Genomic DNA, 14,139 nt, shown 5'->3' with positions numbered 1-14,139 from the left:
TTGTGCGGCTGATCACTGCGCATGTCAGCAGCAGAGCGAAGGTGGAACTCTAAGCTTGTCACTGCACCACGTGTGGCAGACTGTCACACAGGCAGGCCCCACTGAACCCTGCCTGCAAGTTTTCACATCTTGGTGGGCACCTCCACACTGACTCTGGGCCTGACCCTGTGGCTGGTTTTGGCTTATGGTGCAAGCAGAGGTGTGAAAAGCTGGAACGTGTTCTCTGGGACACTGCTCTGAGGACATGTGCGAGCAGATAAAGAGGTCTGGCCAGCCTGGACAGGCTGCACGGAAGAGATGCTGTACCAAGCCTCAGCTCGGGAGTGAAAATGACATTTCAAACATTTCAGCCCCAGGCGACACCACAAGGAGCCCAAGGACCTTCCAACTGAGCCAAGCCCGGACGACAGAATTAAGTCACTGAGCTGTGAGGATGGATTGTTGTGCAGTAAAACGCAGCTGGAACACCGCGGATCCTTCATTTGAAGGTTCCTTCAGTAATCAGTGGTAGGTTACCTGCTAAGCTGGAACATTCAACATCATGCTGAAAATGGTTATGTTGTCCTCCACTTCCCAATCTCATGAATTCCTTCCTCACTCAAGTCCTCCAAATATTTATATTCTAGGAAAGGTGTACTTGTTTAAACACTGTGAGTTTAAACCATGGGCCCTGTCCTTATGAAACTAACATATAATAAGCTAGTAATGGGAGGAACAGGGTTTCCTTCACCCTACATCCTGCAGGGCCAAATTGGGTCTAACAAACAAGAGGGACTCAGTTATGAAAGGACTGAGCTGGTGAAATCACCTTGCCACCCAATATACCAATTTCCCCTCCACCTTGTTGAGCCAAAATTCACTCAAGTATCAGGTCCTCTGAGAAACCTTACACGCATCGCCATCCACTAAGTCTCTTCCTCCTCTCTCCAGGACTCTTTGGCCCCTGCATCAGTTAGAATTCAGGTGACCTGCAAGTGATGAAACCCCAAACGGACAGTCACTCAAACAGTTCAAGTCTCCCAGGTAACCGATACTGATGTGGTGATAACAGCATCAGGACCTATACTCCTCCTATCTTGTTCTGCTGCCCTGCTCGGCCTATGCTCCTAAGATCAGTCCCTGGCCCAAGACGGCTGCTCCCACTCTGGCCATCTGGTCTACATTCCAGAGCACAGAGAGGAGGTAAGGAGGGGAGCATATCTCCTCTCCCAGGAACACTTCCTAGAAGCGGCACATCCCACTTGTGTTCCTATATTGGCCAGAATTTAGTTACCATGCCACACCAAATTTCAAGAGGCCTGGGAAAATACCAGAAATCCAGGCAGCCATCTCTATTAGTAAAGAAATGGAGGATGGACATTGAGGGACAGCTGGTTCTGTGTTGCCACAGCAACCTCCCGGCTCCATTACAGCCCCTGTTGTCCCGAGACCGTCCCAGGCGCAGGGCCCGGTTCACGGGAGGTTCGCTGGCAGGTTATAGCTCCCCCGACTGCCTGCTTCCTGTGCCATGCACTGTCCCCACTTGGCACGCATGAACTCGTTTAGTCTTCACAACCGCCCTAGATTGTAGTTATCTCCATTTTACAAAGTACAACACCAAGTTCAGAGAGACTGGTAACCTACTCACTGTTACGCAGCTATCAATTGAAAGAACTTGGGGTTTAGACCCAGGCTGTCTGGTTCCAAGGCACCTGCCCTTAACCACCACACACTCCGCCGAAGTCTGTGATACTGAACTGACCAGAGGACTCTGCTGGCCGGCAACACCTCATGGACTCTCTATTCCACGGCCAGCTGCACTCCCCACAGAAACCCCATGCCCAATAATTAGGACTTCCCCGGAGGGAAGGGCAGACACCAGGCCCTGACATGGAGCCCCTTCCCTCCCATGTTAGTGACTAAGACCAGAGGACCAGCTATTTCTATATCTTTATTTCTCTGTGAAAAGGGAAAAAGAAAGGAATAAAATAAAAACGGCACAGTTGACACAAAAAAACCACTGGAGGGGAGGAAGGAAGGAAGGTGGAGAAGTAGACTGGGCAGGGGGTCCCTATGACAGCAGCAGGAACCAGTGACCTAGCATGCTCACCTCTCTTCCCCCGAGGAGGGAGTGGCTGCCCCTTCCTCCCAGGGTCGCTGCCCTGTCCCACCTTGTGCTCCCCCAGCTCCTCGGGAGGTGGACAGTAAGAAGTCGGGTTCCCAGGCTGGGGAGAGGAGGAACCGTGCTGGGTTAGGGGCCTGGGGTTAGACCATGCTCAGGGAGTGACAGCCAGAGGCCCCCCACTGGCTCCCAAGGAGGGAACTTGGTGGGGTTGTGGACATCAGAGGCCGGTGTTGGCTCCTCTTCCAGCATCAGGCGAGAGACAGAACTGGGGGAATAGGAACAGGAGGGAGTCAGAACCACAGTAAGCCCCCTGCCCACAAGTGCTCCTGCATCACCCCTGCCAGGAGCCGCTGCCCCAGGCCTAGGTGCTTCCCTGCACACCACCCTCCCACTGGGGTCCCCAAGTCCTCAAAGCCTTACCAGTCAGGGCCTCCTGGGCAAAGTACTTGACGTCCACATCCTGGTCCTGGGTCAGCTTCTCTAGAATGGGCTTGACCTCGCTCTGCAGTGTGCTGGAAGGACAAGGGGGATGCATGGGAATGGGTGAGCCAGGCAGGGAGGGGGCACAAGGGGGGCAGGGGCCCAGGCAAGAGATGCCCACAAACACAGGCAAACGTGGGAATTAAGAAGTCTCTGGGGCCCAGAACAGGCACGGGGTGGTCAGACAGTCTGGGCAAGTGGGGCAGAGGATCACAGAACCCACAAGGCTCTGGGGGTCAGGAGATGGGCGTCCTTCATTTATTTAACCTATGTACTGAGACCTACTAGGGATGAGATGTGGACAGAGGTAAATCCAACACTCTTGACTCTTGCCCAGGAGGAGCTTGGGCCAGGTGGGGGGCACAGCCAACGGATGATAAGGAACAGTGGAGGGGCCAGTGCCCCAAGGGAAGTACCTGGCCCTCCAGGGGCCCAGGGGAGGCATCTGCTCTGCTGTGAGGGGCCCGGGGGAGTCTGTCTGCCCTGACAGTCCATCATGGTGTGAAATAAAGTGCCTTCGGAGAGGCACTAAAGGTGTGAGGTTTTGTCCTGGAGCAGATGCAGGGAAAGACACTGGAGCCGAAACCAGTTTGGCTCAGTGGATAGAGCGTCGGCCTGCGGACTCAAGGGTCCCAGGTTCGATCCTGATCAAGGGCATGTACCTTGGTTGCGGGCACATCCCCAGTAGGAGTTGTGCAGGAGGCAGCTGATCGATGTTTCTCTCTCATCGATGTTTCTAATTCTCTATCCCTCTCTCTTCCTTTCTGTAAAAAATCAATAAAATATTAAAAAAAGAAAAAAGACACTGGAGAGGCAGGCATCGTGTGTGTCCCCTTTCAGGAGACAACTCCTCTCCTCCCCCATATATTCTCACTGCGATCACCGAGATCTGTTGTACCTATGGTGAACTTGATATAAATGGAATCGCAGGATACATTTTCTTGGGTCTCACTCAACAAAATGGTGTGAGTTGTGAGAGTCAGCTACGTTGACAAGTACAGCAGTAGTCTCTCTTCATTGCTGAATAATCTTCCTCGTATGAATAAAGAACAATTTGCCCACTGCACTGTCTTTTGTTTCTGTTTTTTTTTTTGTTTTCAATATATTTTCATGGATTTCAGAGAGGAAGGGAGAAGGAGATAGAAACATGAATGATGAGAATCACTGATTGGCTGTCTCCTGCACGCCCCCTACTGGGGATCGAGCCCCACAACCCAGGCACGTGCCCTTGAGCCAAACTGGCTAGGGCTCGCCCACTGCACTGTTGATCAGCAGCAACAGGAGTAAAGCTACCACAAATAAACGTTTGTTCGAAATAAACACGGAGTGGACGTGCCAGCTCCTAGAGGTGAACCTTCACTAGATTCCACCCATTTTCAAAGAGATTGTTCCTATCGACAGCCCCGCCTGCAGCGCAGGAGACAACTGCAGCCCATCTGCCAACACCAATGACCCGGAGCTTGTTAAAGCTTAGCCATTCGGGGGTGGGTTTTCATTTGCATTTTCCTGATGGCCTGTGATGTTGAGCATCTACTCTTATGTTCATTGGCTGTTTGGAGTTTTCTCTCTCTCTTTTTTTAAATATATTTTTATTGATTTCAGAGGGGAAGGAAGAGGGAGAGATAGAAACATCCATGATGAGAGAGACTCATGAATCGGCTGCCTCCTGCAAGTCCACCACTGGGGATCGAGCCCACAACCTGGGCATGTGCCCTTGACTGGAATCGAACCTGGGACCTTTCAGTTCGCAGGCCGACGCTCTATCCACTGAGTTAAACCGGATAGGGCTGAAGGCCAATTATTAATGTTTTCTTTTGGTGAGCTATTTAACAAATATGTACCTATTGTTAAATCTTGAGAATATTTCCTGACACTTTCTTCTGGGTCTTTATTATTATTTTAATGTTTTTATTGATTTTAGAGAGAAAGGGGGAGAGAAAGAAATTTTGATGAACATTGATCGCTGCCTCCTACACACTCCTACTGGGGATTGGGTCTACAACCTGGGCATCTGGGAACTGAACCAGTGACCTCTTGGTGAAGGGGTAGATGCTCAACCACTGAGCAACACCAGCTGGAGAGATCTTTCTTTTTTTTTTAACTTTCTGATTCGGATCTGTTCTCTCTAAATTTCTTTTTTTTTTAAATCCTCACCCAAGGATATTTTTCCATTGAGTTTTAGAGACTGTGGAAGAGAGAAGGGAAGACAGAGAGAAATATCAATATGAGAGAAGCACACGAATTGGTTGCCTCCTGCAGGAGCCCTGACCAGGGCCCAGGCCTGGGAGGAGCCTACAGCCGAGATACATGCCCTTGACCAGAATCAAACCTGAGACCCTTTGGTTCCCAGTGAATAGAACCCTTTGGTTCTATTCACTGAGCCAAACTGGCTAGGGCTCTAATTTTTTTTATGCCCTCAGGTAGGAGGTTTCTGCCCTCCACGTGCATACCAAACTGACCCAGCCATCTATGGAGAACACCTGTTTCCCCCTGAACTGCAGTGACCAGACAGACACACAGGTCTTTTCCTGTGCCCCTGAACCTGTCCCACGGGCGTTTTGAATGTTCTGCCAACACCTCACTTTTTCATTACAGCAGAGTCATAGTGAGCCAGTGGTTGAGGGTCAAAAATGAAGATGACCACAACTTGTGCTGCTGGAGTGTCAGGGCCAGTCCAGGCCTCACCTGTTGTCCAGGATGGGCCCGATCTTCTGCAGGGACTTGGCCACGTTGAAGCGGACGTTGGCGACAGGGTCCCCAGCCATCCGCAGCACGGTGGGCAGCATGTGCTTGGTGGTGATGTCCTGCCCACAGACCTCAGACAGCACCTGGGGGTCAGTGAGTAGTAGAGAGGTGATTATCCAAAGGTCATGGCTAACTCCCATTTCCTCCTTCCTCTGACCAGGCCACCTCGGTGACCACCAGGCCTGAGGGTAAAGCTGAGCAACATGGGGACTCTGAGCGCAGTTACCCACCCTGGGGACAGTTTATTCTCCTGAAGCCCCCATGTCACCTAACACCCTCCTACCACCACCGTCTCCCTGCCCTGGAAACTCTCAGGCCAGGTGTCCCGGACCATCTCCCGTCCTCAGACTTCCCTTCATCCTCTGGGGAGGAGCCTTGATTCCTAACCCCCGGGATCCCTTCCTTAGTTCAGTGATCTCCAAGGAGAGGCATGGATAGAAATGATTTGAACACATAGTTATAATAGCTTTTAAATGTCATCCTTTCATTTCTAGCTACGTGGATGGTTTACTGAAATGACTAGAAAGGAGCACTTGCTCTGTATAGCATAACGGTTCTGAGCCTTTTGCATGTACAGCCGGGTTGTTGTCACAGGCTGATGAGTAAGGTGCCGTGACCGCCAGCATTCCAAACCCTTTCCAGGTGAGAAAAGCAAGCACTTCGCAGTCAGGTCAGTTTCCCAAGGTCCACTGCTAACGCATAGCAGGGCTAGAATTCAAAACTGGGTCCGTTCCTAGAGCCTGCACACTTCCCCCTCCTACCATGAATAAATACACACGCACGTTCGTGGGAAATGAAAGGGTACCAAGAAAGGTTTGGCTATCACTGCTTCAGTGGGCCAAGTCTCCCTTGTCCTGGGGTTCCCACCCTGAGGCCTTGATGGGGGTGGGGGAAGGGCACGTGCAACCTCTGGCCAGCAGTTCCCCAGGGACTCATCCTGCAACCCAGGTCCCCACCACTTCCCCGCTCCCAAGCCAGGCGTCTCCCCTGAGGACCCTCCATCCTCCCTCTCCCAGGTACACCTGGTTCCCAGGGACAGGCCGGTGGGCAGGTGGGAGTGCTCACATTGATACAGAAGAGTGTAGTCATGCGGTGCAGGTAGTTGGGATCCCCAGACATGGCCAAGACCTTGGGGATGATCGTGGCATGGGCCCACTCCTTCCCGAACTTCTCCACCAGCTTCTTCAGGTTGCTGGTGGCCGCCTCTCGGATGGCATAGACTGCAGGAGGGCGAGAGGCAGAGGGCAGGCTTCAGGCGGTGAAGGACTGATGCGGGAAGAGCCACGCTCACTACTGCCTCCTGAGCAGCCCCTAGGTCTCAGGCTGCAGGGGACCAATAGCTCCAAGAGGATGAAAGGGCTCACTATGGGCTAAATGCAGGCTTTGCTTTTCCTGCAGTGCCTCTCAACAGCCCCCAGACACAGGTTCCATTACTGTCCTCGATTCACAGATGGGCCAATGGGCTTCAGGAAGTGATGTGCCCATGCCTGACCGGTGTGACTCAGTGCTTGAGCATTGACCCATGAGCCAGGAGGCCATGGTTTGATTCCTGGTCAGGGCACATGCCTGGGCTGCAAGCTTGATCCCCAGTAGGGGGCCCGCAGTAGGCAGCCAATCGATGATTCTCCATCATCATTGATGTTTCTCTTTGTCTATCCCACTCCCTTCCTCTCTCTGAAACAATAAAAATATATTAAAAACAAAAAGAATTGCTGAGCCCAGGCAAGGATTTAAATATGTAGTACTTGGAATGGTGCCCGATACAGACAAACTTTTATTTTCACCAGTCTTAGTGAGAACAATGAGCAATGCTCACTGGCCCTAAACCACTGGATGAGAAGTCCCTGGTCTCACAGGAGTGTGGTAGGTGACTTACTTAAGCTTCAAAAGCCAGGAGGTAAAAGTCAAACCCAGGGCTGTCTGCTCGGCGGCCCTGAGACTTTCCACTACCCCAGACAGCCCCTGGGAAATGTGCTATGTCCCCCTCCCACCCTGCACTTCCCCAGGATTCTAAAAAGCAAGGGAACTGGTCCACCTCTGAGGAGCCTCTGATGTGGGAGTGACTCCAGCCTCCCATGGCCCACACCCGCCCCAGCCAATCTGCCACCATCTTCCTGGAGCCCCACCCTCCTCCAGCCACTGGAGCTACTCACCATGATCCACGAGCCAGGCCATGCACAAGGAGTTGAGTTTCTCATCAAAAAACTCCACCCCCTGCAGGAGAAAAGGAGGTAAGGGATGGAGGGAGGCTTGGTAGTTTCCAGAAAACGCCCAAGGAACCACCCCCACCCCCAGACAGCTTCACCCGAGGGGCTCCTTTCCCTTCTCTTCCTAACCCCATTCTATTCCTCCCACTCCCCACAGTGCTCACAGCCTTCAGTTTCCGGTCACAGCGCGTCACACAGCACCAGCACCAGAGCCTGGGAGCTCCTCCCCGGGGCGGCATGCCTGGCCCTGCCGCTCACTCACCAGCTGTCCAGCCAGCAGGGGCATGTACTCAATGATGGCCAGCCGCACCCGCCACTTGGCGTCCTCAGCCAGTTCCACGATGGCGGGGAGCAGGGACTGGGACAGCTGCCGGATGCCGATCACCTCGTTCACGCAGTCCAGGTTGGAAATGATGTTCAGCCGCACCTCTGGGCACTGAGGAGGGGACAGGAGAGGTCTGAGGGAATGCACTGTGCATGGTGAGCCAGGACAGGGGGAAATGCTGAACTGTACCCACTCTGTATGACAAACATCTCCAGAGGACCCACTGCTGCCCATGCCCAGCTCCCGGCCCTGGGGACACGTTAAAGGCACATGAAAAGCAAGCAACGAGGATTAGGTGAAAGCAGCTTTTCTTTTAAAAAAATTATTTTTTCAAAGCAGCTTTTCAAATCTCAGAATAGCAGCACAAGAAATGTTCAGATAGCCCAGCTGGCGTGGGTCAGTGGTTGAGCACCGACCTATGAACCAGGAGGTCATGGTTCAATTCCTGGTCAGGGCACATGCCCGGGTTGCGGGCTCGACCCCCAGTATGGGGTGTGCAGGAGGTAGCCAGCAGATCAATGAATCTCTCTCATCATTGATGTTTTTATCTGTCCCTCTCCCTTCCTCTGTCTGAAATCAATAAAAACATTTTTTTAAAAATGTTCAAACAGTTTGAAGGATTTGTAGGAAATCACAGTGCAAAGATATGAAACCCTGGAAAAAACAGACATGCAATAACCCCCCTCTGCAGTTTGCTAGCTGGGAGCACTTTGGCACAGGACTTAACCTTTCCGGATATCGACCTGTGACATGGAACATCCATGTAGCGTCAAAGGTCAGGGGAGGCTATTCAAGTGCCTGCCACAGTGTCTGCTCCACAAAGGGCTTAACATGTGGGGGCTTATCATGACCATTTCTTTTTTTTCTTAATACATTTTTACTGACTTCAGAAAGGAGGGAAGAGAGAGAAAAACCAAGGATAAGAGAGAATCATTGATTGGCTGCCTCTTGCACACCCCCTACTGGGGATCAAGTTCGCTATCCAGGCATATGCTCTGAACAGGAATTGAACCATGACCTCCTGGTTCACAGGTCAATGATTAACCACTGAGCCATACCGGCCTGGCTATCTTGACCATTTCTATTACTTTTATCCTCTCTGCTAGCCTTTGAGCTCCATATGGAACATGTGAGAAAACATGAATTCTCATTCATCCTCCTCTCTCCAGTAACCAACATAGTCTCTGGCCCATTGCAGGTGTCCAATACATTTCTGCTGAAAGAATGAACAATGGAATAAAGAAATATTTTTGAATTCCTGTGGTCTATCAATATTATGAGTACTGATTTATAATACATATATAAATATAAATACACACACACACACACACACCCGCCTATGTTTCAGAAAGTATGTAAAGCAACTTATATGAAAAAGCACATAGCCTGGCATATTCTCAAGGACTGGCCCACTGAAGATCTCTAAGGATCGAAACTGTCTTAGTGTTTGGCCAGTGTGGCTCAGTGGTTGAGCACCCACCCATGCACCAAGAAGTTAGGGGTTCAATTCCCAATCAGGGCATTTGCCAGGATTGTAGGCTCCATCACCAGTAGGGAGTGTGCAGGAGGCAGTTGATCAATGTTTCTCTCTCATCCGTGTTTCTATCTCTCTCTCCCTTTCCCCTTTCCCAAGAATAAAAGCATTTAAAAAAATAAAAATAAAAACAGCTGTAACCGGTTTGGCTCAGTGGATAGAGTGTCGGCCTGAAGGGTCCCAGGTTCGATTTCGGTCAAGGGCATGTACCTTGGTTGCAGGCACATCCCGAGTGGGGGTGTGTGCAGAAGGCAGCTGAATCGGTGTTTCTCTCCCATCGATGTTTCTAACTCTCTATCCCTCTCCCTTCCTCTCTATAAAAAAAAAAAAATCAATAAAATATTTATTAAAAAAAAAATAAAAACATATTTTTTAAAAACTATTACTATTTTCTTGGTACTCTCAATGCCCAGGGAAAGGACAAGCCCAGAGTAAGGGCATGACAGATAACTGCCTAATAAATGGACAAATGACTGCACAGTCCATAAAGGCCAGAAACATTGAACTCATCAGAGATCTGGGTGTCTGTTGAGATTCCAGGAGATTCCTGGCCAATCTGGGAAAACAGCTGACTCACCGGTCACCTCTGCAAACCCACAAGTTCCAGAGCCTGTCTGGTGCCCTCACCTCATCCTTCAGCTGAGCCAGGAAGAGGGGCAGGAGGTGCTCGATGGTGTTGTCTTTGCCCAGGATGGGAGAGAGGCCCATGATGACTGAGGCCAGGGCCGATTTGACGTGTTGGTTGGCATCTGACACCAGCTCCTGGGAGGGAGAAAGAAGGGACATCCATGGGGTTGGTGGCCAAGTCCTATGAAGCCTGAACGCAGCCTCCTTTCCCCCTGTCACTCTGGAGCGGGGACAGCTCAGGCTACCAGGGGAATGATTTTGTCTCCCCTCTGCGTCCCCAAGTACTTCAAACCCAAGGTGGCCCAGTGCAGAGGGCTGGGAACTCAGTTTGCATCTGGCTGTCCCTAAAGCCCCACCCCCACCCCTTCTTTCTGGTAAGCTCCCATCTGCTCTATGCCCCGTTACCTTGATGCAGGGCAAGATCTGGGTCATGATCACATTCTCCCGACAGTCAGCTGAGAGATTTTCACAGAATTCTGTGGACGGGGGAAGGAAAAGGGGGAGGTGAGACCTATGTCCTGGTTTTGCCTCCAGCACCATGGACACCCACCCACTTGCTGTGTTCTGGTCACCAACCTTTGACCTTGTGGGAGGCTGCGGCCCTCACCTCGGCCTCACAGTCTTTCATCAGGTTCTGGAAGGCAGGGACCAAGTCTGTCTTGGTGATCTCCGGCCCCACGGCTTTCTGGAGCTGCAGGAAGGGAAGGTGGGGCAAAGTGAGAAGGCTTGTGCTCTGGACAAATGAGACCAAAATCAAAGTTAAAGGCAGCAGAACTAGGGGCAAGAATACGATTCTTCGAGTCACTGCCAAGTTCTATTCCCCGCACCACTGGGTGACCACGGGCAAATTTCTGAGCCTTTGAACTGTGGTTTCCTCACTGGTGGGGGAATCGGGCTGGGTAGGGCAGTGGTCATGTGTGGGTCTGGAGACCAACTGTCTGGCTCAAATTCTTACTCTTACTTATCAACTGTGTGCACTTGAACAAGTCACTTTATATCTCACTAGAGGCTCGGTGCACGAAATTTGTACACGGGGCGGGGGGGGGGGGGGGAAGGGTTGTCCCTCAGCCCAGCCTGCACCCTCTCCAATCTGGGACCCCTCAAGGGCAGACATCCCTCTCACAATCCAGGATTGCTGGCTCCCAACTGCTCGCCTGCCTGCCTTCCTGATTGTCCCTAACCGCTTCTGCCTGCCAGCCTGATCACTCCCCTAACCACTCCCCTGCCAGCCTGATTGATGCCTAACTGCTCCCCTGCCAGCCTGTTTGCCCCTAACTGCCATCCCCTGAAGGCCTGGTCACCCCTAACTGCTGTCCCCTGCAGGCATGGTCACCCCTAGCTGCCCTCCCCTGCAGGCCTGGTCCCCCCCAACTGCCCTCCCCTGCAGGCCTGGGTCCCCCGCAACTGCTCTCCACTGCAGGCCTGGGTCCCCCCCAACTGCGCTTCCCTGCAGGCCATCTTATGGTGGCCATCTTGTGTCCACATAGGGGGCAGGATCTTTGACCACATGGGGGCAGCAATCTTGTGTGTTGGAGTGATGGTCAATCTGCATATTACTCTTTTATTAGATAGGAAAAGCAAAATGAAGACCACAAGGGTACCTACTGCATGGTAGTAGCAATCTATGTGAAAAAAATAATAAAAGGAACCTCCATACTGCTCAGGCAACTTGGGTTGGGTTTCTGTTACTAATCCAAAATATTCCAAGGCTATAGCAGCTCTTGCAGTTTGACTTACATATATATATATATATTTTTTTTTTTTTAAGTATGTTTTTATTGATTTTAGAGGGAGAGAGAAACATTGATGAGAACCATCAATCCACGCCCCCCTACTGGGAATGGAGCCTGCAATGAAGGCACGTACCCTGACTTGCAATTGAATCAGCGACCTCTCAGTGGGATGATGCCCAACCAACCAAGAAACACTGGCGAGGGCTTTCTTTCTTTTTTAAAGATTAGTTACCAGTAGCACATTTGTAATTATGGGGAAGAGGGCATACGGGGCCCTGCCTGTCCCCCAGCACCAGGGTTCTTCTGCAAAGCTATGTCTTGAAGACCTGGTAGAAAGCAGGGTGATTCGAGGCTCAGAAGGGAACAACAAGTAAAGACCGTGAAGGGCCCCATGCTACCCTTGTACTGACGTAATGGACACTTACTGTCGATTGTGTGCCCTGCCCTCACAAAGCTGAGCTTTTATCTAACCCCAGTGTGGACCCGTCGTGTGGTCCAGTAGCCAAGGTACAGAAGGAGCCTCTTCCATAGTGACGCTGCGGCTCCTGGCAGCCAGTCCCACAGCCACGCTGTGCTAACCTTTGCACAGGGAAAACCGACAGCCCTGGGAGAGCTCCTCAGGCTCCGAGTCCTCCCAGCAAACACCAGGGGTAATACTTGCAGGAAGAGGGAGACCAGGGCAGAGGCCCTGAGGCCTCTCTGCGCGGACGTGCCCCTCTCCAGCTTTCTCCCTGAAGGGCCCCCCTAGAAGCTGGCCCTGATGGTTCCTGATGCAGTTGCTCTGGCCTCCACGGGCCCTTTGCACTTGCCACCCTTCCTGTCTCAGCTGTCACCCACTCATGTTCTAGAACCAGCTGTGGCATCACCTCCTCTCCTCGGCTCCCACACCCGACATTCGTGTGGGCCCGGCACCTGTGACACGTGACTCTGAAATTCAACTGGACCTTCCCTTCAGGTTGCCTGCTCCTTGGTGGATGGGCATGCACTGGAGTCACAGACCCTGAGCGCCCAGCAAAGAGCTGGTGCTCGACACTCATTGGTGGGCTCAAAGCAAATTCGGGTCCCATGGGCTGGGAGTCAGAGGTGTGGGATCTTGTCCCTGTTCTGTTTGCCTGGTGGTGTCACTCTGACCAGTCAAGCTGTTGGGCGGTGTGATGAGCTAACCCGTGCTCCCCCCCCGCCCCGAAGATTCACATGTTGCTATCTTCACCCCCCAGGACCTCAGAATGTGAATGTATTTGAAGACAGTCTTTAAAGAATAGTAAGTTAAAGTGCAGTGAGGTCATTAGGGTGGGCTCTACTCCAAAATAACTAGAGTCCTTACAAGAAGGGGAGATTAGGTCACAGACACGCACAGAGGGACAAGCATGTGAGGACACAGAAGGAAGTGGCCATTTGCCAAGGAGAGAAATCTCAGAGAAACCACCTGGCTGATGCCTTGACTTCAGAACTGTCGCCTCATGTGAACTGTGAGGAAGCAGAGCGCTCAGCATGTGGAGCATTGTTTTGTTTTGAAACTTTTATTCACCGTTTAATTTTTCATTTCTGACCTCATCTTTTTTTTTAAGTATGTTTTTATTGATTTCAGAGAGAAAGGGAGAGGGAGAGAGAAACAGAAACATCAGTGATGAGAGAGAATTATTGAGTGGCTGCCTCCTGCACGCCCCTTACTGGGGATCTAGCCTGCAACCTGGGCCATGTGCCCCTTGAATGGAATCGAACCCGGGACCCTTCAGTCCGCAGGCCGACACTATCCACTGAGCCAAAGTGGCCAGGGCAGTGTGTGGTGCTTTGTGATGGAAGTCCCAGCAAACTCATTCAGGCTATGTCGTCCCTTCTGTCCAAGGAGAGAAAGTTTGACCAGGTCAGGAACGGGCACGTGCTACCCTTCTCTGCTCCTGGGACCTCTTTCCCACAGAACCTGACCCTCAGAGCCCTTCTCCCCACGGCGCTTCCAGCTGCCATCGTCAACCAACCAGGTGGGCATGTGAAGTGAGGTCCGCTGGGATGATCGCAGAGCTTCCACAGCTCAAACACCCAGTGCTTCCACTGCAATAAGACAAAACCCAACTCCTAAACCTGCCCCAGCCCTTAGCCTCCGAGAGCCTGTTTCCTACGTGTGGGCAGTGTCAACGGTCCCTCCCGTACCTCTGTGAACTTGTCAGCCACCATGTATCGCACGCGCCACGACTTGTCCTCAGCAGCTTGGCGCAGGGTGGGCATTACCAGGGCCTCCAGGTCCTCCTGGGGCAGGAGCTGGGCGATGTTCACGCATGCCTCCACCGCCAGCAGCCGCACCGAGTCCTGGAGAGAGGATAGGGGTGCGGAGAGGGCAGCAGAGGCCCCGTTAGCACTAGATTCACTTCCTGCTGCAGAGTCTGCCA

General features: G+C 52.0%; 1 protein-coding gene across 1 annotated transcript in view; it reads right to left on the bottom strand.

Annotated features, from left to right (window-relative positions):
* Positions 1-1,917: 1,917 nt before the first annotated feature.
* PPP2R1A (protein phosphatase 2 scaffold subunit Aalpha) overlaps positions 1,918-14,139 on the bottom strand; it is a 29,875-nt gene continuing 17,653 nt past the window's right edge. The window contains exons 6-15 of the mRNA XM_008161186.3: positions 13,904-14,059; positions 10,599-10,713; positions 10,428-10,498; positions 10,023-10,157; positions 7,799-7,972; positions 7,483-7,543; positions 6,395-6,549; positions 5,270-5,412; positions 2,525-2,616; positions 1,918-2,369 (exon numbers count right to left, since the gene is read on the bottom strand). Of these exons, the coding sequence (XP_008159408.1) occupies positions 2,353-2,369; positions 2,525-2,616; positions 5,270-5,412; positions 6,395-6,549; positions 7,483-7,543; positions 7,799-7,972; positions 10,023-10,157; positions 10,428-10,498; positions 10,599-10,713; positions 13,904-14,059 (1,119 nt within the window). The 3' untranslated portion in view covers positions 1,918-2,352. The remainder of the gene's footprint in view (positions 2,370-2,524; positions 2,617-5,269; positions 5,413-6,394; positions 6,550-7,482; positions 7,544-7,798; positions 7,973-10,022; positions 10,158-10,427; positions 10,499-10,598; positions 10,714-13,903; positions 14,060-14,139) is intronic.

The sequence above is a fragment of the Eptesicus fuscus genome, chromosome 21 (assembly GCF_027574615.1).
Source record: "Eptesicus fuscus isolate TK198812 chromosome 21, DD_ASM_mEF_20220401, whole genome shotgun sequence".
Lineage (NCBI taxonomy): Eukaryota > Metazoa > Chordata > Mammalia > Chiroptera > Vespertilionidae > Eptesicus > Eptesicus fuscus.
This window is presented reverse-complemented; position numbering and strand designations above follow the sequence as displayed.